Genomic DNA, 27,820 nt, shown 5'->3' with positions numbered 1-27,820 from the left:
TTGAAGTGTATATACATCCCAAGGAAAAAGTGCTTTGGACCTATAAGGTAAAGAAGGAGGTTGAGCTATAAAGTTCTTAATAAGCTTATAACAAAGTTTGTGAGGTATTATACTTATAGGAGTACCTTTGATAAGCTTACCTATGTGAGTGTCGAAAGTGGTGCCGCTTTCTATGCGACTTGGACTTGTCTCTAAAGCGCTCATTAAAACAGGATACAGACGCAAGGCCAATCCACGCGTCGGCAAATAAGAATGAGCTTTATATCGAAAGTTTGTGTGTGTTGTGTGTCCGGTTGTTCGAAAAGGATCACTAGTTCAAAGTTCGTCTACTATGTCATCCTGAATAACCTTGATATACATACACTACATGAAGGTTCAAGTCCTAAAGACACCTTTGTTTATGCACAAATTTTCAACTGAACACAACAAGTGAATTTTTCATCCGTATTTTGAAAATGGTGGAGGAATGTTGAAATATTTTCAAAATAATAAAAGAAATTTTTACATTGGTAGTTTCATACCAATGGACACAACTCTTCTCTTAAAACTTCTCTTGAACACAACCTTTCAAAAGAGGTGTGTTTCTTTTGACAAGAGATATGTTGTTTTTTTAGACACAACCCTTCACCAAAAAGGTGTGTTTCTTTTTGGACACAACCTTTCACCAAAAGGTGTGTTATTCTCTATAAATACATCATTCCAAGACATTCAATAATCAATCAAAAAGTCATCTCCAAAACTCTCAAACTTGGATTCTATTCTTTCAAACTAGAATTCCAAGCACTTGTTAAAGTTCTGTTTTTCTTGGTCATTCTTGGGTGTTCTTCCTTTGTGCAAAGGCTGAACATCAAACGTTAAATACGTGGTGCTTCATTGTATCTTGGAAGTGTATTTGCTGCTATCCTGTGCACACCAATTGGTGGAGGCAAATAACACTTTAAGGAAAGCGTTAATCCGTTCCTTGAAGCAAAATCTAAATTGTCGAAAATTCTCCAACTTTCTACATTGCTGAAATTTCTCCAACATTAAGTTGACTGTTCAATGATTGTAAATTCAAGCATCTATATGCATAAGATGGAAATGGACCCGCTTTGACAATCCAACTAACCCTCTGTTTGATTTAGGAAATATTCATAACTTTACTAAAAAATATTCAATATATTTTATGAAAATATATAATAAAAAACCTTCCTTCAAACAATCGCCTCAAAATTATGAATTTTTCTAAAATTTATTTTTCCTAGAAACAAACAGAGCATTTAGCTCAAGTCTTATTGCACATATTACATGTTTTGAATTAACCAACAATTGTATATAAAAAAAAGAAGAAAAGAAAACAATGACGGTGGTTGAACAAATTAAACACACTTTCTCGGCGTGCCCTTGGAAGCATAATTGTTAACCAGAGCGACTGCATTACTCGTCAACTTCTTTACATCACCCACTCCCTCCAAAACCTTCTCCTTGATCTTATCTCCTTCTGGAACATCCTCGAACCCGTCCGTACACGTCTCCTCGTCCGTCAAGGCGGCGCTCATCCACGTCTGCACGTTGCTGATCTTGAACCTAAAATCCGACGCTCCACCCGCCCCAATATCTCTCATCTGCTTCAACGAGTCCTCAATCTCATCCACGGCGTCACCGAGGTTCGAGACGCAGTCGTGGAGGGCCGAGGCGGCGCCTGTGTTGGTTCCGCCTTCGCGAGTGAGGTTGGAGAGGTAGGAGGCCATTTTGCGAGCGTTCGAGAGGTTGACGGCGATAGCAACCCGGGCTAGCCGACCTGGGTCTGATTGGACGGCGCTGGCGTAGCGGGAGAGGGAGGTGTAGCAGACGTCAGGGTACAAAGTGGAGCCGCAGCTTGTTCGGATGTACTCTGAGTCGCTTGATTCTGTGGTAGGGTCAGCAGAAACGACGGCGCCGATTGAGTGGAGATTCAGTAGTAGTAAAAGTGGGAAGATGAATGGAAGGCGTAGGTTAGTCATGGTGGTTCTGTCGAAGATTGCTGTGTCGGAGTATTCTGTTTAGGGAGTGGCTTAAGTAGGATCATGGTGCACCATGGAAATCACGTTTATGCTTGTTATCTTTTATGAAAATAACATGTTTGCCATCGTAAATAGGTTTGTTTTATTATGTTAATAGTGGTATTAGGAAAAGGATAATGCTTGAGACCCCCGAAAAATGACCCCCAAAAGACCCCCATTTAATGTGGAGTGTTGGATGTGAAGTGGATCCTACATATGTGTTTTTAATTAATTGTTATTTTAATGCCACATTGATTTGAGGGATTTTTGTGATCAAATTTTTGGGGTCTCTAACATTGTCCGAAGGAAAATTTTCCGATTTGTTTGTAAAAGATAATGAGGGTAAAAAATAATCTAATCCCATTAAATAATTGCTAACCATTGTATGTGGCAATGATTCTGGAAAAAAATATAATCAATAATATCCAATATGAATTGTTGGTGTATTTTAAAATAATAAAGAATAAATCATATTTGTTAATGTAATCAATTGTATTATCCATTACTATATTTAACTTGTTAATTCTAACCTACCAAATTCAATGGAAACTTAAAAGTCTCGAAAAAATTAGTAAATATCACTTAATAAGACAGAACAAGTTAATGAGTTGTTGTGATGGGCTTGGATATGAATCCAACCCACAAGAGAAATAGAGTAAGAAACGAGGAGGAGGTGTGCGTTACACCTGGGGCTGGGATTGTGTCGGCCGATAATCAACCATCAACCGATTCATAAAATCAGGCCGATAATATCACCCGATCCATGTATAGAGGGGTCGATTGATGGCTTTTAAAATACGTTAAATTCAGTTGACCGATCAACCAACTATTTAAAAGAAAATAACTTTTAAATAAAAAATTAATACTTAATTATTATTATTGATTGTTAGTTTTGTAAATTGTTATTGTTAGTAATTCGTAATTACAATACTTATACATTAATACTGTACCTATTAACATATAATTATATTGTCAAATAAAAGAACTAAGCTAATTATAAGAGAGCTTATCATAAATAGAAAACGAATCAAAATATGCCCTTAAAAAATTGTTTATAATTAAGTTAAATTTCTTTAAAAAATAAATAAATTGAAGTAAACAAGTAAAACACCCCACCGACCCACCCACAACCACACCACACCACCGCCTCCACCACACACCATGCAAGCAAAGACAATACAATGCAAGCAACCGATACAAGAAGGCCAAACCAATAACCAAGGGACAAAGCCGAAGATAAGGTAGTTCCTCGTTAAATGGTAACAACCGAAACTGCTGCAAACTCCTCCAAACTGTAGTAAACTCCTCCAAACTATTATGAACTTCTTTAACTGTCACAACCGCCGATAACTGCTCAAGAAAAGTATAAAAGAAGTTCATTATGACAAGAAAAAGGGGGGACTTTTTGGGATTTGACTCACTCTATAATCTCAAGTGATAATAAAAAAATCATATCGTTCTGCACCGTGGACCTAGGTTCAACGCTTAACCACGTAAAATCTCTCTGTCTTGTCTTATATTTACTCAATCATCTTCAAACAATTTGATTGTCGATAATTTACATCAACAATATTTTTATAAGAATAAAAGAAAACAAAATAACAGTTTAATATTTTTAAAGTTGGTTAAGTCGTCGTGCGTGCGGTGTGAAAGTATTACATATTGCGCGTTTTTATCTGATGTGGGAGTGAAGCACCACTAGCCCAATCAGCCGACCATGATCGACCCCCACCACCACCCTCAAAGGCGATTTTAGTTTGTTATTAGTTAAACAAGTTGGAAGACCTTTTTGAATATTCTTTCACTTTTGCCCACTAATGCTATAATAGTGAACTGAAGCGTGCAACTTTTGTCTCTCGCTTCAACTTATCGTGGGCCCAAGCAGCTCCAGTACTTGAAAATCACGTACCCTAAATTATTGTCAAATGTAATGACTAAACCCTCAATAACCGACCAAACAATCGGTTACATTTATGTCAAAAAAATCGATAAAAATAACCAAAACTGATGTGGACCAAGCTCAAGAATCACAAAAGAACTAAGAACACAAGAAACAATGTAGAGAATCACTCTCTGATTTTTGTATTTCTTAGGAATCACTCCTTTGAAACTGATTTTCTTAATACAACCAAAAGTGCCTTTGCTAGGAAAGAAACATAACTATATCTCCTCTTCACTCACGATCAATGTTGCTGTTTTGTAGCCACCATTCATTCCCTTAATTAGCTCTTTTGACCCTTCCTTCTTGCTTTCCTTTCTTCATCTGATTGTGTGCTAATTGGTTGCCACGAATCCCTTCTTGGTCATTAGTCTCCTCTATGAACTTTATTGCTCCTTGCTGAACTGGTGCTATAGAATCCCCTTTAATCTTCAGTTGGGGTGGGACCGAAGGACCCGTCTATCGGCCTGTGGTCTCGGAATGTTGGTAGAATATAAGTCGCAAGATATGCGACCCAGTTACAAGGGACAGAATAGGGTGTTCTGATAATTCAAACAAATTACATGAACAATGCTTTTTACGTGCGTCGAACTTGCGACATCCTACTTTTTTGGCTTTATACCCCACCTGGTTTGCCGCCGAGCCATATGCCCCTTTAATCTTCATGAAACTTTGTAAATGCATGGGTTTGACATGTGCAATCTGAGTACAAAAATCATTCTCCAGAATATTTGACAAATCATTGTTAGGCCCATCTCTTGCACCAAAAACCGTGAAGACTAAACTTATGTCAAGCTAATAATGGACTAAAATTGATTTGAATTCGCAGGATTAGGGAACATAAAATCTTCATCATAAAAGAAAAGCTTCTAATGGTTCAAGGAAAGGATAGGCTGGACGCGCCTCTTACGGGATCATATTATATAATAGTATAAGTTTTCGAATTATGTGGAAACGGTTTGATCAAAGATTTGGTCATAGAAAACAGGATCATTCAATGTTCTTCAAGATCCGAGCACATGGAAAAAGTTCATATAAAAGAAGTTAAAAAGGCCTTCCATGGATTAGTACTGGGAGAGGCCTACTGTGGAAGACTTGTGGACAGGTGTCATCATTAGTGCATCAAAAATTTTGAAAAAATCATAAATTTGTAGTATTTTTTATAATCATTTCAAAGTGTTTTTCTTTTAATTTGAAACAAAAATCAAATTTATTGTAATCAGACATGACAATTATAGATCCTTGGTTATATACTAATAATTTAGAAATTATATATTTTTTAAAAAGACATTATAAGTATTTAATTAAAAGTAAGTGAGGATTCCAATAATTCGTCTCTTTTTTCGAAGTAAAGGAGAATTCTTCTTTTGTAGGAATCCAACATTCCTTGAAATTCTAGATTTAAGGATTACACCAACCAAATATCGGAATTATTAGAAAAAGCAAAACTCTTATTCCTAAAACGTTAGATTATGCGAATCAAACGATCCCTTAGTGTCCTAAACCTTTATATACGTTGCCTACTCCATTGATGAGTGCATACACCATCAAAATTTGAAACAGAAAAACCTTAAAATTTAACACAATCAATCCTCACAGTTAATCTTAAACACTCAAGTTTATAGGCATAAGTAACATATATTAACAATTCACATGTGTATGGTTAAAAGGTTTTTTTGCTAATATTGGCAGTTGTGGATCGATAGAGGCCGAACTCTGGGCAGCGATTCATGGGCTTCGTCTAGCTTGGGAAGAGGGTTTTCGCCAAGTTATTTTGGAGACAGATTCCTATATGGTTGCGGATTGGCTAAATAAGCAGAGTGTTCCAAAGCTCTCTCTTTCCAATTTGATTAGTGTGTGCCGGAAGCTTGTTCATCAAGCTTGGGAGGTGAAAGCAATTCACGTGTATAGAGAAAGGAACCGGGTTGCTGATTTCCTTGCATCTGAGTCTCTCAACCATGGCAATGGGCTAACGATTCTTCAGCATCCTATTGTTGGCACTCAGGGTCTGCTTTGGGAGGATTTTATTGGAGTTGCTTGGCCTAGGCGAGTATTGCAAGTAGAGGTTTAATCCTTTGGTTTGTTTGTGGGTATTCCCCCTCCCTAGTATCAAAAAAAAAAAAAAAACAATTCACATGTGTCCATTCCTGTCTATAAACAAGGCCTTGCACAAGCAGGCACAATGATTAACTCGAATTGAAAACTTGCTTGGGTTGGGCCTGGTCCATTTTGAACAACGTAGGAGGTAAAAGGATTTAAAGAAATTGGAAAATATAGAATTTGGACTTAGAGTCTTGTGAAAATGATGGGTAGGTTCAAGGGGTCGTATAATTAAGACAGGCCCATATGGGTTGGGCCATGGGAAATATCCAAGCCCATCAAATTGAGGCCCAACATGTACAATACATATGGTCATATACAATTATACACATCCAATCATGTGGGAGGTAGGATTGGCGGATTGCTTTTGTATTAAACGATTGTTTGAAGAAGAAAATGGAGATCATGTTGAACAGGTCCTACTTTTTAGTTTTAATGATTGCAGCATGTTATGCTATTTGATTACATGTACTATGCAATGACTTTGATTGCAAATGGATTGAATTTGAAATGATTATTTTTATATTCAAATGAATTCTGATTAAGATGATATTTTATAAATATAATATTTACACCACAATAAATAGGCCTGATGAACCTCAACCTTGAAGCCCACTTGTCTAGGCCCATTAGCCCGCCTCTCTTTGCTGCCCTAATTATATTGGTTTCCGTGTGTAATTAGGGCACTTTTGGTTGTTAAGGATTTTTTGTATTGTTTATGTTGTCTAGTTTTTCCTTTTGAGAGTGAATCTCTGTTACTTTCATTGAGACTGATTCTCATCTTGCTTGGAGTGACTCTCAGTTCTTTTGGGTTGTATTGGAGCTACCTGTGTTATGGTTCTCCTGGATTGTTGATCATATATTACACTAGTGGGGTTTCATATTCTTGGGAATCATGAATCAATGGAAGAAGAATGTAGAATGTCGGCTCACACCTTCACATTGCTCGTGAAGCTCGTGGAAGTGGGGTTACTTCAAGTCTATGGTCAACGTCAAGTGTTTTCTTCCACATATGGTGGGAATTGAAGATGTCCACTCACGCCAAGTTATAATTTATAAATATACTATTGGCATCTCGCGCTAGAAGAAAGAGACAAGCAAAACCTATGCGACACGTACACGTGGATTTCAATTAAAGCTACCCTCCAATGCGTGATTGCCACGAATTAACGCAGTACACATGTAGTAGGCAAGATTGTGACAATATTGCCTCATCAACTTGTTCCTCCAAAAAAACATGTGACCATCATAGAAAGTCATATGTTCGTTTTTTATTCTCCTCATACTAGCAATTTAAACTATTAGGAATAGTAATACTTCAATTATTATTTAATCACGCAAGTGACAAGAAAGATTGAATCGAAACCCATGGTAAAAATAACGATAAAACTGTTTGATGTGAGAGTTGAACTTGTAATCTTTTATATTTGTAAAGAGTTATCATAATCAACTTCTTAATCCTAACCAAAACTTCTTTAGCTACTCTAAATATAAACCGTACAACTCTAACTATATTTCACAAATACAATAATGTCGAAATCATTGTGTGATCCAATAGCCGTTAAGTCCGAAGGTGTTCATACATTTATTTGATTTTTCCCCTTTTAAAGCATATACTTTTTCCATACAAAATAAAAACTAAAGCCAAAAAGAAAACAAAGCAAGTGAAGTCATTTTTTTTTTCTGTTACTTCTTTTTTTTGGGAATGATTAATTAATATTCCATTCACATAGCGCCTCTCCACTATATATATCAATCATATTACTTTAGCTAGTGTTAAGTTATAAATACTAGGTTTATATAGTTTTCTCCTTTTCTCTTTCTCTACACACACACACCCACAATCACAATTTCTTTGCATTATAAAGTTTTGATACGTATACATATATATATAATCACAGGAGTAAATTAAGCTTGTGAAGGACAACAATGGATTCATACAAATACCCAAAACAAGATGCAGAAGTCTCTTGGTCGACCGGTCTCTGTGACTGCTTCAGTGACATGCGAAGCTGTACATAAACACACTTGATCTCTTGATTGGTGATCATGCATGGATATATTATTATATTAATTAGTTTAATATCTCGGCACAGGTTGCATATCCTACTGGTTACCATGAGTTACTTTCGGGCAGGTTTCGGAGATTGCTGACCAGGGAAAATCATGTAAGTTTTTTAATCAAAAAGAATACTAACGAGTGTCTTAGGGCATTGACATTTGATAAGGGCAGGGCCAGTCCCGAGCCTGTGGGTCAAAGCCTGACCCAAGCTTGAAATGACATTGAGCCTGGGCAGCCTGAAAAAGACTTATAAACAGGCATGGACTTTAGTTTTTGAGCTAAGCCCAACCCAAAACCCGACTCCATGGATTAAATTCTTGACGCGAAATATGGCTCGGCTCGAAACCCGAACAATGGCGAATTTTACATCACATGATTCTACTTATAAATTAGATGTATACATGACCAATCAAATGAGAAATGATTGTTGCAGCATGTTGTGTGAATGGAACAATCTTTGCAATATTGGGTGGTGTGACTCACTGCACTTGCTGCTACGCGGCTTATTATCGGCATAAACTGAGGAAGAATTACATAATTGAAGGCAACTGTTGTGAAGATTGTTGTGTTCATACCTTTTTGGGGCCCTGTGCACTCTGTCAAGAGTATCGTGAGCTCCAACACCGTGGATTTGACATGACCCAAGGTAAGCGACACCACTATAATTAGAAGCATCCTTCTGGGTGGGGCGAGATAGGAAGGCCGTCGTTCAAGACCCTCAAATCCTCAGTGCCCTATATTTTGAAAAAAAAAACCTAGACTATTAACATTAGAATAGTCACAAGAAATGTTGAATGAGTTAGTTATATTGTCTTTTGAAAGTAATTTGACAGAACAAGTTGATTACACCAACATAATTAATGATTTTGCATTTCAAAATACTACAAAATTCATAATTTTAAGTAATGTTCGATATTTAAATTTTTTTTCTCAAGAGGATCTATTTTTTAAAAGTTCACCCGGGACCCTCGAAAACTCGAGTACGCCGCTGACTATAATATATATATATATTTCATATTATTATGATAAATTTGACCTATGTAACTGTTCAATCATGGGCCGGGTTTCCTATAATTTGTTACTTTATTATTCAACTCAATAAATTAACTTGTTGAATAGGGACATTACATATCATTTATATCATATTCTAACCAAATTGATATGCGTTGCTCGATGCGTAGGATGGCAAGCAAATGTGGAGAAGCAAAATCGTGGGGTGGTGATGCCTCCAACCGTAGAAGGAAGCATGACTCGATGATTAATTAATTATTAATTACATGTTAATTAATGTGGAAGGTTTAATTATGTATCTTGTGTGTGGGAGCGTTTGTGTTTTGTTATGAGGGTGCATATAGTTTTATGTTCGAATAAGCATTTATATATGCATATTTGAATTGTAATATTATTTAATTTTAAATAATGATCATTCACTCGTCTATAATTAATAATTTTTTCAATGATACTAGGGATCCCAATGATAACCATTCCAAAAACATCTCAATAGTGTGTGACACTCATTCATTAAGTGTGGTAACATCATAACAAAATGACCATTAAAAATCACATCTAACGAATGAGTATTACGAAATGTGGGAGGTGCCTTTAAGCCCGTACCACATCCAGACTAATCCCCGCTCGCACCGGATCGGCCCACTAAGGTGTAAAATGCTGGCCAACAGGGTACTCCATACATGAGCGGGGATCAAACCCTGACCTCACTTAAGGGATGAGAGCGTCGAAACACTCACACCAACCCATGTTGGTTGTAGGCCATAAATCTTTACCCTTGATGATTCTTATGCTGAAATATTAATGAAGACACTTGTAAACAGACTCATGTAAAGCGGCATTTGACTTGTATCACATCACCGCTTAATTATCTCCAATTTTTTTTGTTGACATGGTCTCCATCACTTCATCTCTCCTTTTTGGGATTTGCATCTTCAACCCAGTTAGTGAAGTAATCAATCATCATTTATGTATCCATGGACATCTAAATAATACATCACAATGCAGCCATTAGACCCTAATAACCAACAAAAGTGCTCTGCTCCCTCACCCCCATTGTCAACCCAACCACAGTATATACAACCCCCAAGTCCGGTTGGTGTCCCATTGAGCTCACCGGGTCAAGTTGTCCAGCCAGCTGTGGTGCCCCAACACCAGCCCTTGCAGGAAGTCCCTTGGTCAACCGGCTTTTGCGACTGCTCTTCCAATTTTAGAAATTGTAAGTACCAATCCAATTCTTTTACTCTAAAAGATAAGGGGAAAAAAATAATGTTATGTTAATGGTGTATTAACTCTGCGATTTGCCTAATTAATATTTAGAGAGAGAAGTCCGATCTAAGTATCCAGGAATTTACCTTTAATGATGCGAACAATTTAGTTAAATATGAATCACTTGTGTTGAATTGATTGAATTTTTGTTATTTCTAACCATGCCTTTTTAGGTATTCTTCAATTATTTTTACTATTTGCTATATGAATTCTCTCGTATTCTTCTCGCCGACACACTACCATGTGAATAACATTCTATCTATATTACAGGTTGCATAACCTGTTTCTGTCCATGCATTACTTTCGGGCAAGTCTCGGATATTGTAGATAGAGGATCGTCCTGTGAGTACTCGATCCTGTAATCGATATATGTTATATAATCGTTACGGTAGTGTGTAAAAATTAATTTGAATGTGTTTTGTGATGGAGAGATCAGCTTGTGCGACAAATGGGGCCTTGTATGCCCTAATTATGTACGTGACTGGTTGTGGGTGTATCTACTCATGCTTCTACAGATCTAAACTGAGGAGGCAATACATGTTGAAAGCAAGCCCTTGTGGGGATTGTATGGTTCATTTTTGTTGCGAGACTTGTGCCTTGTGTCAAGAGTATCGTGAGCTCAAAGCCCGTGGATTTGACATGTCCATCGGTAATTACTAACCAATTAATACTAATTAGAAACTTTTATATATATATATATATATATATATATATATATATATAAATGAATTCTCTTATACGCACTGAATTTACGCACAACTTTTTAAGGATGTGAACGAGTGAATTTCTATATATATATACACATACATAGAAATTCTCCTATGTGAACCAACTTTGTAAATATATTTTTCAACCATAGATGTGATGGGTCCCACAGAAAATTTGTGATCCCCAATTTTCTTATTGCAACCATTGGATTTGAAGTTTACAAAAGTTGTTCACACTTTTAGTTCATATAAGAGAATTTATGTGTGTGTGTCTATATATATATAGTTTGATTTATTAATATTAGGTATATGTTCATGGTTGGTTTGTTATGTATGTCTAGGATGGCAAGCTAATGTGGAGAGACAATTTCATGGAGTGACAATGGCTCCAACAATGGAAGGTGGGATGAGACGCTAATATGTATGGAGAATGTAAACAAATTCATGATTTTCTTAAGATTTTATATTATTGTAGTTCATAAAACTTCTATATACATATAATTGAATAGAGATTAGCATTATTTAATCTAACATATAAAATACTTTATCAAATGTTGTTTATAAATGTTAAATTAAATAGCATATTTTAATATGAATGTGAGAATATATACTTTACGAAACACCAATATACTCCCTTATCCAAACTTGATTATCATTGTAAGCTATTGTCTGTTTTCCCAAGTTCAAGTTCAAGCTCAACCCATCATAGGCTTCTAAAACATTCTGAGACCTCTCAGGCTCACTGTTTTAAAACACGTCTTATTAAGTAAAGGAACACATGAGCTTATAAACTGTCCTTCATATCTTCATGGTCATGCATGACTTTTTCAACAATATATATAACAACAATATTTATATTATAAATAAATATAGATGTATAAGTTTACTTGCTTTAGAACTGAAGAAGTTGAGGAATAAGAGAAGAGATAACTCTGATTATATATTGTAGTGTTCTATATGCAGGCATATATGTTGGAAATTCATGGCTTTGACCATGAATTTAATTGAGATCCAATTAATGGATAAATCGGAAGTAAACATGAATATATGGAGTTTCATGTGGATAATAATTATGTGTATTCACTTGTTCAATGCCATGAATAAAATGGATGAAATGTTACTTTAAAGTGAGTCATTTGGGCATGACCAAGCTTAAGGAAGAATAGACGTCTCATATTGGAGAATTTAGTGAACCAACTCTTGTATAAGTCCTACATCTGTTGATATATATGTTCATATATTAATTATTTGTTTTGATTATTTTTAAATGGATTTCGTAATTATCTGTGTTGATTACTCTCCAATCTATTTTCATTCCAATCTTTTCTCCCTCCCATGTACTATAAATAGAGGCGTTCATAGCATTCACAACTCACACATCAAACACTTGCAATTGCATGTTACTTGATTATTTTTTTTAGTTTTTAGCGTTAAACATGTTACTTGATTGAAAATGTCCCTAAATCGCTTTAAATGTGTAATAATTTGATAGTTGATTGATTATATTTATGATGAATTGTGTAATGACCCCGTATGTAATTTGCCAGAGTATTTTGAATAGTAAAAATGTTATCCGCAAAAATTAAACCAAACGGTCACAACATTTTAGATAATAAATATGTTAAATTAATCTCAAATGGTTTGCCAATCAGACCCGTTATATCCTTATCTATATAACCACCACAAATGACGAAGACCAAGAGTAGTACATCATATATAAATCTGCTAGATATCAAGTTCTCACCTAAGTCTCTACAGCCACACAATGTCCTATCCAAGCCAGCAGCAGCAATCAGTCCGAGATGGTCTACATAACTCAGCTTGGTCTACCGACCTCTTTGACTGCTTCTATGATATTCCAACTTGTAAGTCCACTACATTTTAATTTCAAAATCCATTCTCTTTGTTTTGTAAGAAATCGCAATAATTAGTATGTGTTATGATTTTCCGATGATCAGGTTGTTTAACATACTGGTGCCCCTGCATCACTTTTGGCAGAATCGCTGAAATTGCAGATCAAGGAGCCACATGTAATTTATCATTAAATCTTGTATTTGATTAATTCATTAGGCTAAATTTTGATTGCTATTTTGAATTATTATTTGGTGGGGTTGGCTGTAGCTTGTGAAGCAACAGGAGCAATTTACTTTCTGCTATCGTTGTTTCTTGGGTGCGGTTGCTTATTCTCATGCATCTATCGCACCAAGATGAGAAAACTATACAATCTGGATGAGAGTCCTTGTGGAGATTGCTTGGTTCATTGTTGTTGCGAGTCATGCGCTCTGTGCCAAGAGTACCGTGAGCTCAAGACCCGTGGATTTGACATGTCTCTTGGTAGTTACTTACATACATGGTTGTCAAAATTCTGATTTTGATCGTACGATCTTAAATAATCAAAACGATTCGAATCGATGTAAAATCTCAAAATTAATAAGATCTACCGATGTTTTACCGGTTTTACCGATCTTAACCTTAATAGAATTATGGAGTCATGGGCTTATGGGTTGTGGCCTACTAATCATGTGTTTATGTTTCTAATCCTAGTTTTTGTTGAAAAATTGGTTATAATATACTAACATGATATAATCTTGCATAATTATTGTGCGTGCTTTTCATAGTTCTCTAGAGGCCTTAAAAAATTATAATTTTATGAAATATTAACATGTATATAAATAAATAATAATCGCATTTTTGAATTTTTTTATTACCTATAAACTATAGTGTATTATATAATGTTAATTATTTATTTAGAAATAAGTAATTATATTATTTTACATTTATTTTTTAAATTTTATAAAATCTTACGATTTTACGATTCGATTTTGTATGTCTTCCACCAACCTTATGTAAGATCCCGATTTTGACAATTTTGCGTACATATTACTTGGATCTCACACATATAATTACTTGGGTTCGACATGTCACCCTAATTGTTTGAGTTGTGTAGGATGGCGAGGAAACATGGGGAATCAGAAAGGTGGAGTGGCAATGGCTCCAGTGATTGAAAGCGGCATGAAGCGATAGAACGGATTGGAGAGTGTCGTTATAGTTGTTATATTCTTATATATATATATATATTATTGTGTGTATGATTATGGTTGTTCGTTACCTAATTAAGTTGGGCTGGGCCCCTGGGCTGTTGTTCACTTGTTTGGGCTATCTATTTTGGATTGTACCTAATTGTTTATTGGAAATTTTATCTACTCACCATTAATCTATTAAGTCTATACCACTTTTTGAACATGATAAGTTTACACTAAAAAATTATAAGTCTACACATAAATTTGTAGTGAAAAGACCAAATTACCTTTATTTTCTATAATATTAGAAATATTTATGTTAAACTTACACATATTTAACCCACAAAAAATCTTTCCTTTCTATCGTTTTCATCACAATCCAACGATCCGGTATACCGATTCTTCAATCCAAGAACTCTCAAAAATCACAGACACCTGCTCAACATGCTAGAATCACCATTGGTTGTCGTTGAAGACAACCAAGAGAAATCATTGACCATTCAACAAGCAAATTTGGCATTTGAGAGGTCCCAATGTATTTGCCTCGAATCACACCTAACGATTGCATTCCACAAAAACACATCCGGCATGACAAATCTTCGACTATCTTGCGTGTGTAGCAGACGTCCCCGATATTTGAGCACATTGAGTAAATTTGGTTACCAGAAACCCACTCTCGAACAACCCAAAACAAGTAACTGGGCAGGGATTCGAAGGGCAAAGGGGCAGCTATATTCACAAATAATGAACCACGAGTGGTATGGAGGGTCTGAAGAGATCTTATCTTACATGAAATGGAGGGTCTGAAGAGATCTTATCTTACACGAGTGGTATGGAGGGTTCCATGACGGGTCAAGATTTCGCTAACCTCATTGCGAAACTCCGCGTTGCTCTTGCTACGAGTGTCCATGAGATCAATGGCTTCGATACCACTGTTACGTTCAACTTAGCAAAAGGGAAGAAGAAATGAATTAGAAGAGAATTAGTAGAGAAAGTACTTGGGTAACAACCTCCCCATTTCATTCAAAGATAGGTGGCTTATAAGGCGTACTAACTCATCTATGCAATTGAAGGGAAACGTGCAATGTGCTAAACTAACTATCAATTCAATAACTGCTAGCTAACAGTTACATAACTGATTTGAGATGTGTGCATAACTGAAAGATAATGCTTGACTAAAGAAAATGCATAACTAGAAAACTACTATGCATAACTAGAAAACTACTGGACATGTGAAGTAACTTCCATGAGCACGTATCATTCCCCCCCACTCGGATTATCCTTGTCCCCAAGGAAGAAATCTGGGTAAAGCCTTGAAAATCTCCATTTATTCTCCCATGTCGCGTCTTCAAGGAGTGCTCCCTTCCATTGAACCAGAATTTCAGTTTTGGGACGATAATTGCCCTTGCGAATAATGCGACTATCCAAGATAGCTTCCGGTTGAGGAAGAATTTCTGAATTTTCAGTGATAGGAGGTAAGCTCTGAGAGATATGCGAGACAGGACCGATCTTCTTCTTGAGGAGACTAACATGGAACACATCATGGATTTGAGAACCTGCTGGCAAGTCCAACTTGTACGCCACCGGACCAACTCTAGCCAGAACCTTCTAGGGTCCAAAAAACTTAGGAGCAAGCTTCAGAGAACGCCGAAATGACACCGTATTTTGTCGATATGGTTGTAATTTTAGAAAGACAAAATCACCCACATTAAAAGTAACCTCTCGACGATGCATGTCAGCTTGGGTCTTCATTCGGGACTGTGCAAGCGCCAAATTTCTGCGCAAATCCTTAAGTTAGGACATTTGGAGGTGGAATTCCATAAACAGCTTCAAATGGAGAGACCTTAGTTGATGAGTGCATGGATGTGTTGTAACTAAACTCAGCCCATGCTAACCAATCAAGCCATTTTTTGGGTTGCTCATGCGTGAAACAACGAAGATATTGTTCCAAAGTTCGATTGACCACCTCTGTTTGCCCGTCCGATTGAGGATGATAACTAGAACTCATACGCAATTGGGTACCCTGCAATTGAAATAAAGTTTGCCAAAAAGAGCTAATAAAAACTTTATCTCTATCACTGACGATTGATGTGGGGATCCCATGTAGTTTGACAATATTGTCAATGAAAACCTGTGCAACAATAGAAGCTGTGAATGGGTGGCTCAAAGGAACAAAATGGGCATATTTAGATAATCGGTCCACCACCACCATAATGACCAACTTCCCTTTCGATGAAGGAAGACTTTCAATAAAATCCATTGAGATATCTGACCAAACTCGATCTGGGATCGGCAAAGGCTGTAAAAGACCTGCTGGACTGAGGCACTCGCTCTTGCATCTCTGGCAAACATCACAATTTTTTATGAACTCTTTAATCATCGTTCGCATGCCCGGCCATGAAAAACATTCCTTGATGCGACCCAGAGTTTTTTGGTATCCAAAATGGCCTCCTACTGGTGCTGAATGACTGTCAGATAAGAGGGTTGCAATCAAAGTAGAGTTAGGACTCAAAATGATTCTTTCATTTTTAAACCAAATACCATCACGTTTGAAATACTTGTGTGGGCCTTGCTGATGAGTCAACTCTTCAAACTTAGTGTAGAAAGCATCAGATTGTACTTCTTGTTGAAGAATGGTCCACCAATTTGCAACTGGGAGAGAGATTGCTAACAACTCAAACTCTGCCAATCTTGAAAGAGCATCTGCACCTTGATTGTCCTTACCCTTCTTATATTGAATAATATAATCATATCCCAAAATCTTTGGTAGCCAACGAGTTTGTGCCGGAGTCGTTATACGTTGTTCAAGAAGAAATTTTAGGCTCTTTTGATCGGTCTGCACAATAAATGGCTTCCCCAACAAGTATGGCCTCCACTTACGAATTGCCTTCACCATTGCTAACATCTCTTTCTCATAGGTGGATAAAGATAGTGCAGACCCTTTGAGAGTTTCACTGAAGAAGGCAATCGGTCGGTCTTGCTGAATTAAGATTGCGCCAATTCCTACACCACAAGCATCACATTCGATAACAAAAGGTTGGGTAAAGTCAGGTAACCGCAGAACTGGTGGAGTCGTGAGAGCCTCTTTTAAAAAAGAGAATGCTTGTGTAGCCTCCCGGTTCCAGTGGAATCCATCTTTGGAGAGAAGATGAGTTAACGGTGCGGCAATCACACCAAAGTTACGGATAAATTTGCGGTAGTATCCAGCCAAACCAAGGAAACCACGTAAACTTTTGACTGTAGTTGGAATGGGCCACTCCAAGACTGTCTTGATTTTGGAAGGATCTACGGCCACACTGTCTGATGAGATTAAATGACGAAGATAATCCACCTGTAAAACTCCAAAACGACATTTTGATTTTTTTGCAAATAAATTGTTAGTCAATAAAATCATCAAGGCTGTGTTTAAGTGGTCGAGGTGGTCTTCCCAAGTCCGGCTATATATGAGAATGTCATCGAAGAAAACAAGGATGAATTTTCTGAGATAGGGTCGGAATATATCATTCATGAGGCTTTGAAAAGTCGAGGGTGCATTTGAAAGACCAAAAGGCATGACAAGAAATTCATAATGACCTTCATGTGTTCGAAAGGCTGTCTTAGGGATATCGGCATCACATACATGGATTTGATGATATCCAGAGCGCAAGTCTAACTTTGAGAAGTACCTTGCACCATGTAACTCATCAAGAAGCTCATCAATTACAGAAATAGGGTACTTATTTTTTATTGTGATGTTATTCAAGGCTCGGTAATCAACACATAATCGCCACCCACCATCCGCCTTTGGTACAAGCAACACAGGAGAAGAAAATGGGCTGGTGCTAGGCCGGATTAAACCCGAGGTCAGCAATTCACGCACCATTTTTTCTATCTCAGATTTTTGGTGATAAGGGTAACGGTAACGTCTAACACTTACTGGGCTGGTGTTTGGCTGCAAAGGAATTTTGTGGTCATGGGCTCTTTTTGGTGGGAGGTTAGTGGGTTCAGAAAAATGGTTTCATATTTGGTGAGAACATGGGCAATTTCAGGTTCAGGTTGGTGGACGAGAGGTGGAGTAGGTAAATGACATGGAATAATTTGTAGAAAATAACCTGTGCCCTCCAAGTGATGCAGTTGCTTATCATTCAGGATATCAAGTTCATAACGTTGTAGTCCATGGAATTTGTGTGTCTTTCCCTCATTGCAGAATTTCATCGTTAATTCTTGGTAATTTGTCTCAATTGGCCCAAGCGTCTCCAACCACTGAACTCCCAAAACTGCTTGCAGGCTGCAACTGGTAAAACATAGAAATCGGCCACAATTGGGTGATCTTGAACAATCAAAGTGAGGGCGAGACATTGACCTGCACAATTAATTTTCTCTCGGTTGGCCACCATGACTTGAAACATCTTATCTTGCACCACCGGAAGCCCAAGTTTAGATACCACGTTTTGGTCAATAAAATTGTGCGTACTGCCGCCATCAATAAGAAGTGTTACATCTTGTTTGTTCAATTTTCCAAACACTCTGATGGTTTGAGGATGAGTGGTTCCGGTCATGGCATGGTAAGAAATTTCAGGGACAAGTTCGGCAATGTTGGGTTCTGTATGGTGGTCATCCGGAACGGGAAAATCTTCAATCATAAAGAGTTTGGGCTGGCTACATTGATGACCAATTATGTATTTTTCATCACAATAGTAACAAAGGCCCTTCTCCCTACGCTCTCGAGCTTCTTGGCCGGTGATTTTTTTAAATGGTAGCGAAGTAGGATTATGTGATTGATGGGTTTTTTGGTTGGGTGCAGGTCCAAGAAGGCCAGTAGTGGAAGTGTTTGGGGTATGGCGAGGTTGTGTTGCAGCGGAGGTGGCTAAAGGCCGGGAGAAACTAGTGGATTTCTTCTGAATGGTGTTGCGTTCTTCGATTAGGCGGGCAACTCCTACCGCTTCAGAGAATGTACGAGGCTTCTTGATTATGACATCAAGACGAACTTCATCTTTGAGGCTGGCTACAAAACATCCAATTAAAAAATTTTCAGGTAAATCATCAATGAGGTGAGAGAACTTTTCAAACTCTTCTACGAGAGCATCCACTGTCGTGGTCTGTTTGAGCCTTGTGAGTGCCTCAGATGGGTCCTCAAAGTCTGTGGGTCCAAATCGACGTAGTAAGGCCTTGGTGAAATCATCCCAAGTTAGCGGCCCTTTCGATTTGGTGAGCCAACGATGCCACTGCAAGGCAATTCCTTCAAGATGAAACGAGGCGAGTTGGACTCTTTGATCAACCCCAATATGCTGGAATTCAAAGAACTGTTCAGCTCTATATATCCACCCAGTTGGGTCATCGCCAGTGAATTTGGGAAAAATTAATTTGAGATTGGAAGTTGGGCAGAATAGGGCTTGGGAAGTGTTGGATTTAGATAGGTTCAGTGTTTGTGAGGGAGGTGGTGTGTGGGAACTTTCACCAAAAGAGAAGGGATCGATGCTATCTTTGTCAGGATTTTTTTGGTGATTGTTAGTGACTCGCAAAGCTTACAATTCCGTAAGAACTGATTGGAGGGCAGCATGAACTTGGTTGAAGTTATTTGTCAAGTGATCGAAACTCGACTCATGACGGGTCAAGATTTCGCTAACCTCATTGCGAAACTCCGCGTTGCTCTTGCTACGAGTGTCCATGAGATCAACGGCTTCGATACCACTGTTACGTTCAACTTAGCAAAAGGGAAGAAGAAATGAATTAGAAGAGAATTAGTAGAGAAAGTACTTGGGTAACAACCTCCCCATTTCATTCAAAGATAGGTGGCTTATAAGCCGTACTAACTCATCTATGCAATTGAAGGGAAACGTGCAATGTGCTAAACTAACTATCAGTTCAATAACTGCTAGCTAACAGTTACATAACTGATTTGAGATGTGTGCATAACTGAAAGATAATGCTTGACTAAAGAAAATGCATAACTAGAAAATTACTATGCATAACTAGAAAACTACTGGACATGTGAAGTAACTTCCATGAGCACGTATCATGGAGTAGCTGTCAATAACACTAACTGAAAAACGGAACACTTTAATCTTTGTTTACCAAACCATATATATATACATATATATGTGTGTGTGTGTAACCCCACGAGTCTTGTATATCTTTCAGAGACTATCCATTAATCACTTGATCCCTTCCCCTTCAACAAGGGCAGAAGTTCTCCTTTTTTTTTTTATCAAGATATATCCACCATGGCGTCAATGAACACAATTGCTTACGATGAAAAATATTCCGGCCACCTAGCTGTGATCGGAGTTCCGGTAGGAAGCCCAAATTACACTGACAACGGCCAGATTTAACTTCATCATCATCATCATCATCAGCCTAGACTTCATGAGGCTTGGTCTTCTGGTTTATGTGATTGCTCCTCCGCCAAATTGTGAGTCCATTCATTTCCAAAACATCTCTTTAATTTTGTCATATTCAATGGCATTGCGCAACAAAAGCACAAATTAGTGAGAACGATGAATAACAGTTAGATTTGATTTCTTCTGCCAGGCCATTCATCTAAGACTCAAATATCATGTATCAGAAATTCATAGCCCAAACAACCAACAATATTGTCTGCTTTAGGATTCTGATCCCGTGGATATATCTGATTATCTTCACTAGTTTATTACTCCCAATCCCAATAAGTAGGCTATGACCAACTCACTAAGCATAAGAAAATGCCTAATTGAATGTCAAGGGTGGATTTTACCCATATATATATATATATCCATCAATTACGATTTGCCCAACCGATGTAGGACATATGTAGTCTTAACATCATGTGATCCTCATTAAAAATTCAAAGTTATATATTGTCATATTTTTGTGAAACACCCTGAAGCTCAAGTTTGTAGAAGGGCGATGTTTCTAATTTATTTATTTTATATTACTTGGTGGATCTAATACTCTTAACATATATACTTGGAGTCTTGGCTTTTCAGGTTGCTTAACATGTTGCTGCCCCTGCATCACCTTTGGTCGAATTGCTGAGATTATAGGTCAAGGATTAAACCATGCATGATAAAACTTTTTAATTATTGGGTTTTTAATAAGGATTAATAATTAATTATTTGTTATTTGTTATACGTACGTAAATACATAAATACGTAATTATTAATTATTTGTTATTTCTCAATATCATTCCCTAGATATGATCAAGAACATAATTGGACAAAAAGGAGCATCTTATGGATCTGCCTTACTGGCACAACAATATCATACGACATAACCTGAATGTCATGCATATTGAGAAGAACGTGTTTGATAATATTTTCAATACGTGTAAGGATGTTAAGGGAAAAACAAAGGATAATGGGAAGTCTCGGTTGGATCTTTCACATTATTGTAAGCGCAGAGCTTTAGAGTTGGTGGAGTATGACAATGGCAAATCCTTCAAACCGAAAGCACAAAAAAATTATGGAATAAGAAGAATGGAGAAATATTATGGAAAATTATGCAAAGGGTTTGAAAAAAGGAGGATGATGGTGAATGGATTCAAGAGGAAGCCAAAGCTACGCTTGAAAAGCTTTGGGCGGAACCGGATTATGTGAGGAAAAGAGAGAAGGCAAAGATAAACCGAGCATCCGAGACTGATGGGTGCACTAATACTGGTGGCTCTATTTCACACTCGGAACATAAGAAGAGATTGGTAAATTTTTATATTTTTAAATCAAATTTACCTCTTGAATTGTTTATTTGCTTTAAACTTATCTTGTATACAACGAATGTAGGAAAAAGAATTGGGTCGGCCTCCAACTAATGCTGAGCTCTTTCGTCATTGCCATATCAAAAAGGCTACCAAAGAATTCGTTGAACGCCGAACAACCACTACATATGTAAGTAATTTAAATTTTATTAAATTTGAAAATTTCTATGATATTTAAATTGTCATTCATGATAGTTGATATATAACTTTTATAATATTTATACAGAATGATAACAACAAGTTGAAGGAAGCCCATTCTAGTCAAGCATCGACCTCCGAAGAGTCACCTCTTGAGCCTCAGGATGATGATTCCATATTCATGGAGGCGACTAAGTATGTCAATAAGAAAGGTCGTATCTACGGTCTTGGATCAAAGGCGTCACATATGCGCTTTTCATCCTCCTACAACAGACCATCTAGATCGGGTCTTGATTATTTACAGCAGGAGATTGAGGAGCGCATCGCTCGAATGAGCTCCTAGCTACATGATCAGTTTTCATCATAGAGCACTACGATTAGTACATTACAGGAGGAGTTGCAGTTCTATAAGCAATCCTCTAAGACACAAAGCGAAAAGATGAAGCAACAAGACTAGAGGTTGGAGAACAGAATCGGATGATTCAGAAAAAAAAAATCAAATGATGCAGGGACTCTTTGCTCGACTTGGGATGCAACCACCTAGTGATGACATTGACGATGATAGTGAGGATGGTGGACACACTTGACAATTCCGATGAGGAGTAGATTTTGGGGTTGTATTCTTTTATGAAAACTTTGTCAAAAATCTAGCTAGAACTTTTATATAATACTTATTATTGTATTTTAAATACAATTATATTAATTAAAAAGTAATATTGCATTAAAATAAATAATACAGAAATAAAAATTGATAATTAAATAAAATGTGATGAAAAAATAATTAGTGACGAAAATTTAATAATTTTCAGTCGCAAATAAAAATTGTAATATTTTATAATTTTTTAGTGACGGAAAAGTCCGTCACAATTTCAAAAAATTTTATAAAATATTATTTTATTAGTGAAGGAATTTTCCGTCACTAATTTGAAAGATTTATTTTTTATTATTTAATTAACGCAAAGTTCGTCACAAAATAGCCGTCACTGATATTTTGCGACGAGGGTTTTTGTCACGAAATTTTTTCCGTCACTAATCCGTTTTGTGACGGAATTTTCTTATTTTGTGATGGATAATTCCATCACAAAATCACCTGTTTGTTGTAGTGATACTTACCTAAGACTTACACTCACCTAAGTAATTTTTAAAAAAGAAATTAACTTTTTTTTCTTAAACATAACTTCAAAAGGTAGTTGGATTGTCTGGATCAAACGCTTTTTCTCGCTGTGGTTATAGATTTTCCGAGCATGATTTTGGCAACTACGGAGAACGAAACTCTCAGGATTTGTTGAGTTTTGTTTCTCATCTCTTTATGGTTCTTTTGGCACCTGTCATGTCACATACGATTATCAGACGAAAAATATGCCATGTAGATAGTGGTGAGCTCGAGTGAGAAGAGACAAAGATGAGAAGAGAGAACAACAACTAATATGACTCTTTGAGTAGAGAGAATAAAAAAAAAGTAAGAAATATCTAAGGAGAGAGAACGGGAAGTTGCTTCTCTTTCTCGTTTTTTAAGTTTTTTAAAAAATTATCTATATGAAATATTTAGTTGACTTGTCACATAGATGACATACGATATGGACCCAAAAAATTGTAGACATGTATTATTTTCGATTAAAAGACTTCAAGCGTACAAGTCAAACAATACGTAGACCCAATGGTAGGTAGCAATTGAATTTAGTGTCTTTACAACGGTGACTCTATCCCAAACTAACGTAAACACTACGCGTAGTGTGACGGGCTCTACAGAAATTGACTTAGTTGACTCCACTCCTTACTCCATAAACTTGTTCATAGGGGCTAAGAATCATCTTTACAATACGCAAACTTTTAATTAGATATAATATTATTTTTTGGAGGATAATAGAATTTGTGATTTTTGAGGTTGTGGATGGTCAAACAATGTAAGTAATCAGTGGGGGCAGAAAAAAAACCAAAAAGATAATTTTATTGGGGCAAAAATAAAAATTGATATATACATTTAAAAGAAAAAAAAATAGTGGATAAGTGGAGCAATTTTTATTGTTTTTTCATAAGTGTAGCATTTTAAGCAATAGTATTTGAATAGCGTTCCATATTTTTAAACCAAAATACTTGTTATACTCCACTTTCTTGCTGTTATATTCTAAATATACCCTACTATTCACAATTGTGTTTCAAGATACAAACATGACAATATTTCGAGTTTCAATTGCCGAACAATTTTTTAATGCAAGAACAAGATAGTTTAATTAACTTCTTAAATATATAACAATTTCTTTTCTTTTTTTTAGTTCTTAGTGTTAAACATGTTACTTGATTGAAAAAGTCCCTAAATCTCTTTAAATGTGGAATAATTTGATAGTTAATTGATTATATTTATGATGAATTGTGTAATGACCCTGTATGTAATTTGTCACAGTATTTTGAACAATACAAATATTGTCTGTAAAAATGGAACCAAATAGTCACAACATTTTAGATAGTAAATTATACGTTAAATTAATCTCAAATGGTTTGCCAATCAGACCCGTTATATACTTATCTATATATCCCCCACAAATGAGGAAGACCAAGACTAGTACATCATATATAAACAGTCTGCTAGATATCAAGTTCTCACCTAAGTCTCTACAACCACACAATGTCCTCTCCAAGTCACCACTACCAGCAGCCGCTGCAGCAATCAGTCCTAGATGGACATAACTCAGCTTGGTCTACTGACCTCTTTGACTGCTTCTCTGATATTCCAAGTTGTAAGTCCATTACTTTTTAATTTCAAAATCCATTCTCTTTGTTTATTAAGTAATCGCAATAATTAGTATGTGTTATGATTTTCCGATGATCAGGTTGTTTAACATACTGGTGCCCCTGCATCACTTTTGGCATGATCGCTGAAATTGCAGATCAAGGAGCCACATGTAATTTATCATTAAATCTTGTATTTGATTAATTCATTAGGCTAAATTTTGATTGCTATTTTGAATAATTATTTGGTGGGGTTGGCTGTAGCTTGTGAAACAGCAGGAGCAATTTACTTTCTGCCATCGTCGTTACTTGGGTGGGGTTCCTTATTCTCATGCATCTATCGCACCAAGATGAGAAAACTATACAATCCGAATGAGAGTCCTTGTGAAGATTGCTTGGTCCATTGTTGTTGCGAGCCATGCGCTCTGTGCCAAGAGTACCGCGAGCTCCAGACCCGTGGATTCGACATGTCACTCGGTAATTACTTACATATTACTTGGATCTCACACATATATATAATTACTTGGGTTCGACATGTCACCCTAATTATTTGAGTTGCGTAGGATGGCGAGGAAACATGGAGAATCAGAAAAGTGCAGTGCCAATGCCTCCAGTGATTGAAAGCGGCATGAAGCGATAGAATGGATTGGAGAGTGTCGTCATAGTTGTTATATATATATATATACTAGTTATGAACCCGCGTGTTGCAGCTGGTGTTCTAATTTTCGTGTGTGAACAATTTTGTTACGATCATGTCAACTGTGTATTATGAATGATAGATGAGCAACAAATGCATGTTTCTTGAATTAGAAACCATTAAAATATCAAAACGTTACATTTGTCTCATTGATAAGAATCACATAAGAAAGCCTTCAAGTAAAACAGAACATGAAATGAATGAACTTTAGGAATAGCATCAAAGATTCAAAATTCAATGAAAAGACCAATATGATCATTTTGGACACTTATCTGAGAGAGTAATCAGAGGTGACAAAGTATTGAACCAATGTATGACATGCAAACAACAAATATAGAAGGGGCAAAAATTTCATGAACCAATAGATCATTCCTACTTTCGAATACGAAGGCTAAATCAAAAGTATGAGCTTCGACAGAGCTACCTCAACAGTTGACAACACGTTACTATCATAGCGAAGGTAATACAGAGGCCAAAACCGTGAGCAGGACTTCCAGCAAAGAGATGGTGCATAAGACACAAATGAAGCATTGAATCAAAGCAATGCATTTATAACACCACCACATAACCCAACCAATGGTAAGCAAACATAGACATACAATCGGTTCAAGAAGGAATCTAAACTCTGGTAAAAAAAAAATTTAATTACAAAGGGTATACAACATAAAGAAACCATAAAGTATCAAATAAAGCAATTGTAATTTGTAAGTAACTCTCTATTGAATTGGTCTTCCTATTATAGATTCACCAAACAATAACTCAGCAAAAACATGAAAAAATAACCACTCAATCGTATCAGGCAGTGAACAAATTATTCGTAACATTAACAGTGGTGCTTGGAAAGAAATCAACAGTCCAATTTAAAAGTACACTAACAGACTCAATTACATCTTTATTCTCGTGTCCCTCTACAGCTGGTGTTGGGAACTGAAAAAAATGAATCACACCAATACATTCAGTAACTTCTCGCAAATTAATTTAACATTCGAATATTTGTGGTTCTAATGCAGCCTTTATGTGGACATCTTGCCCTTTGTGCAAACTCTAAATGCTTGGATCTTCTCTTCTCAGTCTCGATTCGAGCTTGATTATTTTCTAAAATGGTGAACACAGAGTTTGATTATTTTCTAAAATGATGAACAAATTCCTGAAGAAAGCCCCTCTGATGAACACAGAGTTTGATTATTTTCTAAAATGATGCAAAGATATGGCACCAGGTATTGAGCATGATTTTAAAGACAATTCAGCTCCTAATCAATAGTCTTATGATCTTATCTCTTTAATTTTTACATAGAAAGTTTACACCTACTCATATCAATTGTCACTATGAGAAGAAATCTAGCAAGGAAAAAGTTTATAGGTACGTAATAGGCAGCATGGTTTTAACTCTAGCAACACGAAGGAAGAAACTATAAATAAGCCAACTTCATTACAGTTAAAGGTTACCTATTCTTGAAAATCTCCTTCAGTGATTTTGAATTCAATTTCACGTTGAAAAAACAGAGGAAAAAATTGCTCTCAACAAAAGGAAATTCCAAGTAAACAAAATTAAGAGAAAAAAAAGGAGGAGAGAATCCCCGACAAAGAGAGGAGCAGCCGATCAGTGAGAAGGAATAAAAATATTATCAATTATAAAAAAAAATTATGATCCCTATCCTAAGCGCAGACCCAGGACTTCTCCATTCCGGCATCCAGCGACTCCTCCAACCAGCACTGCCACGCCACTCTCTAGCAAAGGAAATGTCGCCTCAGACGCGGTTCACGTCATCTTAGATCTGGAAGTCATCGCAAGAGCAGAGAGTGAGAGAGAAGAGAGAGGATCGATTGGTTGAAGACACGAAGGGAAGACGTCTAGGTTGTGTGAGTCCAGAGCAAATACATGAACCTACAGCGACGAACAGGAAAGACATGAACCTGCGTGGAGTTTCATGTTTGTCGTACTCTGAAATTCTGCTCTGTAGCATGCGTTGGCAAAATCTTTTCCAACCACATTGATGTACTGTCTACCAAAAACGACAATATAGGCTCCCAAACAACGCAACAAATTGTCGTTTTTTGACCACAAAACCGATGACACGATGTCGTTCCACGCTATGACAAGATCTGAGAATAATGGCTTATGTCAAACGATGTCGTTTTTGCTGTGTAGTTGCAGCACCAAAGAAACACTACTCCCACGAGTAAGAAAAACCATACCGAACTCGCCAGGAAATCACGCCTAAACTTACAATTTTAGATATATATATATATACTAGAACTTCTCGTTGACACAAGTGGAGCAAATGTGCTGGATTATCAGCCATAATGATATGTTTTATGAGAAATAATAAGTTGAAGTGTTTTGAAAGTTGAAAAGAACACAAAGATTTGCTAATTTATATAGGATAAACAATCATCACAATTAATAAATATTTTGTATTAACC

The 27,820-nt window shown here is 36.6% G+C and overlaps 5 protein-coding genes and 1 long non-coding RNA gene across 6 annotated transcripts; 5 read left to right on the top strand and 1 right to left on the bottom strand.

Annotated features, from left to right (window-relative positions):
* Positions 1-1,138: 1,138 nt before the first annotated feature.
* On the bottom strand, positions 1,139-2,205 carry LOC119995414 (21 kDa protein-like). Its single transcript, XM_038841897.1, has one exon. The coding sequence runs from the start codon at positions 1,980-1,982 to the stop codon at positions 1,359-1,361; it is 624 nt and encodes a 207-aa protein (XP_038697825.1). The 5' UTR covers positions 1,983-2,205; the 3' UTR covers positions 1,139-1,358.
* Positions 2,206-7,861: 5,656 nt separating this feature from the next.
* Positions 7,862-9,542, top strand: LOC119995453. The gene is made up of 4 exons (XR_005467676.1): positions 7,862-8,074; positions 8,157-8,228; positions 8,556-8,768; positions 9,304-9,542. It is a non-coding gene; the product is annotated as an uncharacterized LOC119995453 (long non-coding RNA).
* Positions 9,543-10,132: 590 nt separating this feature from the next.
* On the top strand, positions 10,133-11,524 carry LOC119995593 (protein PLANT CADMIUM RESISTANCE 2-like). The gene is made up of 4 exons (XM_038842106.1): positions 10,133-10,349; positions 10,670-10,741; positions 10,836-11,048; positions 11,448-11,524. The coding sequence occupies exons 1-4, from the start codon at positions 10,133-10,135 to the stop codon at positions 11,522-11,524; spliced, it is 579 nt and encodes a 192-aa protein (XP_038698034.1).
* A 1,309-nt stretch (positions 11,525-12,833) lies between these two features.
* On the top strand, positions 12,834-14,324 carry LOC119995364 (protein PLANT CADMIUM RESISTANCE 2-like). The gene is made up of 4 exons (XM_038841843.1): positions 12,834-12,971; positions 13,065-13,136; positions 13,228-13,440; positions 14,054-14,324. Exons 1-4 carry the CDS (start codon positions 12,872-12,874, stop codon positions 14,128-14,130), a joined length of 462 nt encoding a protein of 153 aa, XP_038697771.1. The 5' UTR covers positions 12,834-12,871; the 3' UTR covers positions 14,131-14,324.
* A 7,043-nt stretch (positions 14,325-21,367) lies between these two features.
* On the top strand, positions 21,368-22,315 carry LOC119995592. The gene is made up of 4 exons (XM_038842105.1): positions 21,368-21,512; positions 21,629-21,777; positions 21,860-21,964; positions 22,061-22,315. Exons 1-4 carry the CDS (start codon positions 21,368-21,370, stop codon positions 22,313-22,315), a joined length of 654 nt encoding a protein of 217 aa, XP_038698033.1.
* A 2,258-nt stretch (positions 22,316-24,573) lies between these two features.
* LOC119995005 (cell number regulator 2-like) lies at positions 24,574-25,472 on the top strand. Its single transcript, XM_038841361.1, has 4 exons — positions 24,574-24,707; positions 24,801-24,872; positions 24,964-25,176; positions 25,263-25,472. Exons 1-4 carry the CDS (start codon positions 24,596-24,598, stop codon positions 25,337-25,339), a joined length of 474 nt encoding a protein of 157 aa, XP_038697289.1. The 5' UTR covers positions 24,574-24,595; the 3' UTR covers positions 25,340-25,472.
* Positions 25,473-27,820: the final 2,348 nt, after the last annotated feature.

Source organism: Tripterygium wilfordii, chromosome 3 (assembly GCF_013401445.1).
Source record: "Tripterygium wilfordii isolate XIE 37 chromosome 3, ASM1340144v1, whole genome shotgun sequence".
NCBI classification, from domain to species: Eukaryota; Viridiplantae; Streptophyta; class Magnoliopsida; order Celastrales; family Celastraceae; genus Tripterygium; species Tripterygium wilfordii.
This window is presented reverse-complemented; position numbering and strand designations above follow the sequence as displayed.

Coding starts and splice junctions, on each gene's coding strand:
- LOC119995414 (XM_038841897.1), bottom strand. CDS start 1,982: ATGACTAACCTACGCCTTCCATTCATCTTCCCACTTTTACTACTACTG.
- LOC119995593 (XM_038842106.1), top strand. CDS start 10,133: ATGCAGCCATTAGACCCTAATAACCAACAAAAGTGCTCTGCTCCCTCA. Junction 10,350..10,669: donor CTCTTCCAATTTTAGAAATT/GTAAGTACCAAT, acceptor TCTATATTACAG/GTTGCATAACCTGTTTCTGT. Junction 10,742..10,835: donor TGTAGATAGAGGATCGTCCT/GTGAGTACTCGA, acceptor TGGAGAGATCAG/CTTGTGCGACAAATGGGGCC.
- LOC119995364 (XM_038841843.1), top strand. CDS start 12,872: ATGTCCTATCCAAGCCAGCAGCAGCAATCAGTCCGAGATGGTCTACAT. Junction 12,972..13,064: donor CTTCTATGATATTCCAACTT/GTAAGTCCACTA, acceptor TCCGATGATCAG/GTTGTTTAACATACTGGTGC. Junction 13,441..14,053: donor TGGATTTGACATGTCTCTTG/GTAGTTACTTAC, acceptor TGAGTTGTGTAG/GATGGCGAGGAAACATGGGG.
- LOC119995592 (XM_038842105.1), top strand. CDS start 21,368: ATGCATATTGAGAAGAACGTGTTTGATAATATTTTCAATACGTGTAAG. Junction 21,778..21,859: donor CGGAACATAAGAAGAGATTG/GTAAATTTTTAT, acceptor CAACGAATGTAG/GAAAAAGAATTGGGTCGGCC. Junction 21,965..22,060: donor GCCGAACAACCACTACATAT/GTAAGTAATTTA, acceptor ATATTTATACAG/AATGATAACAACAAGTTGAA.
- LOC119995005 (XM_038841361.1), top strand. CDS start 24,596: ATGTCCTCTCCAAGTCACCACTACCAGCAGCCGCTGCAGCAATCAGTC. Junction 24,708..24,800: donor CTTCTCTGATATTCCAAGTT/GTAAGTCCATTA, acceptor TCCGATGATCAG/GTTGTTTAACATACTGGTGC. Junction 24,873..24,963: donor TGCAGATCAAGGAGCCACAT/GTAATTTATCAT, acceptor GGTTGGCTGTAG/CTTGTGAAACAGCAGGAGCA.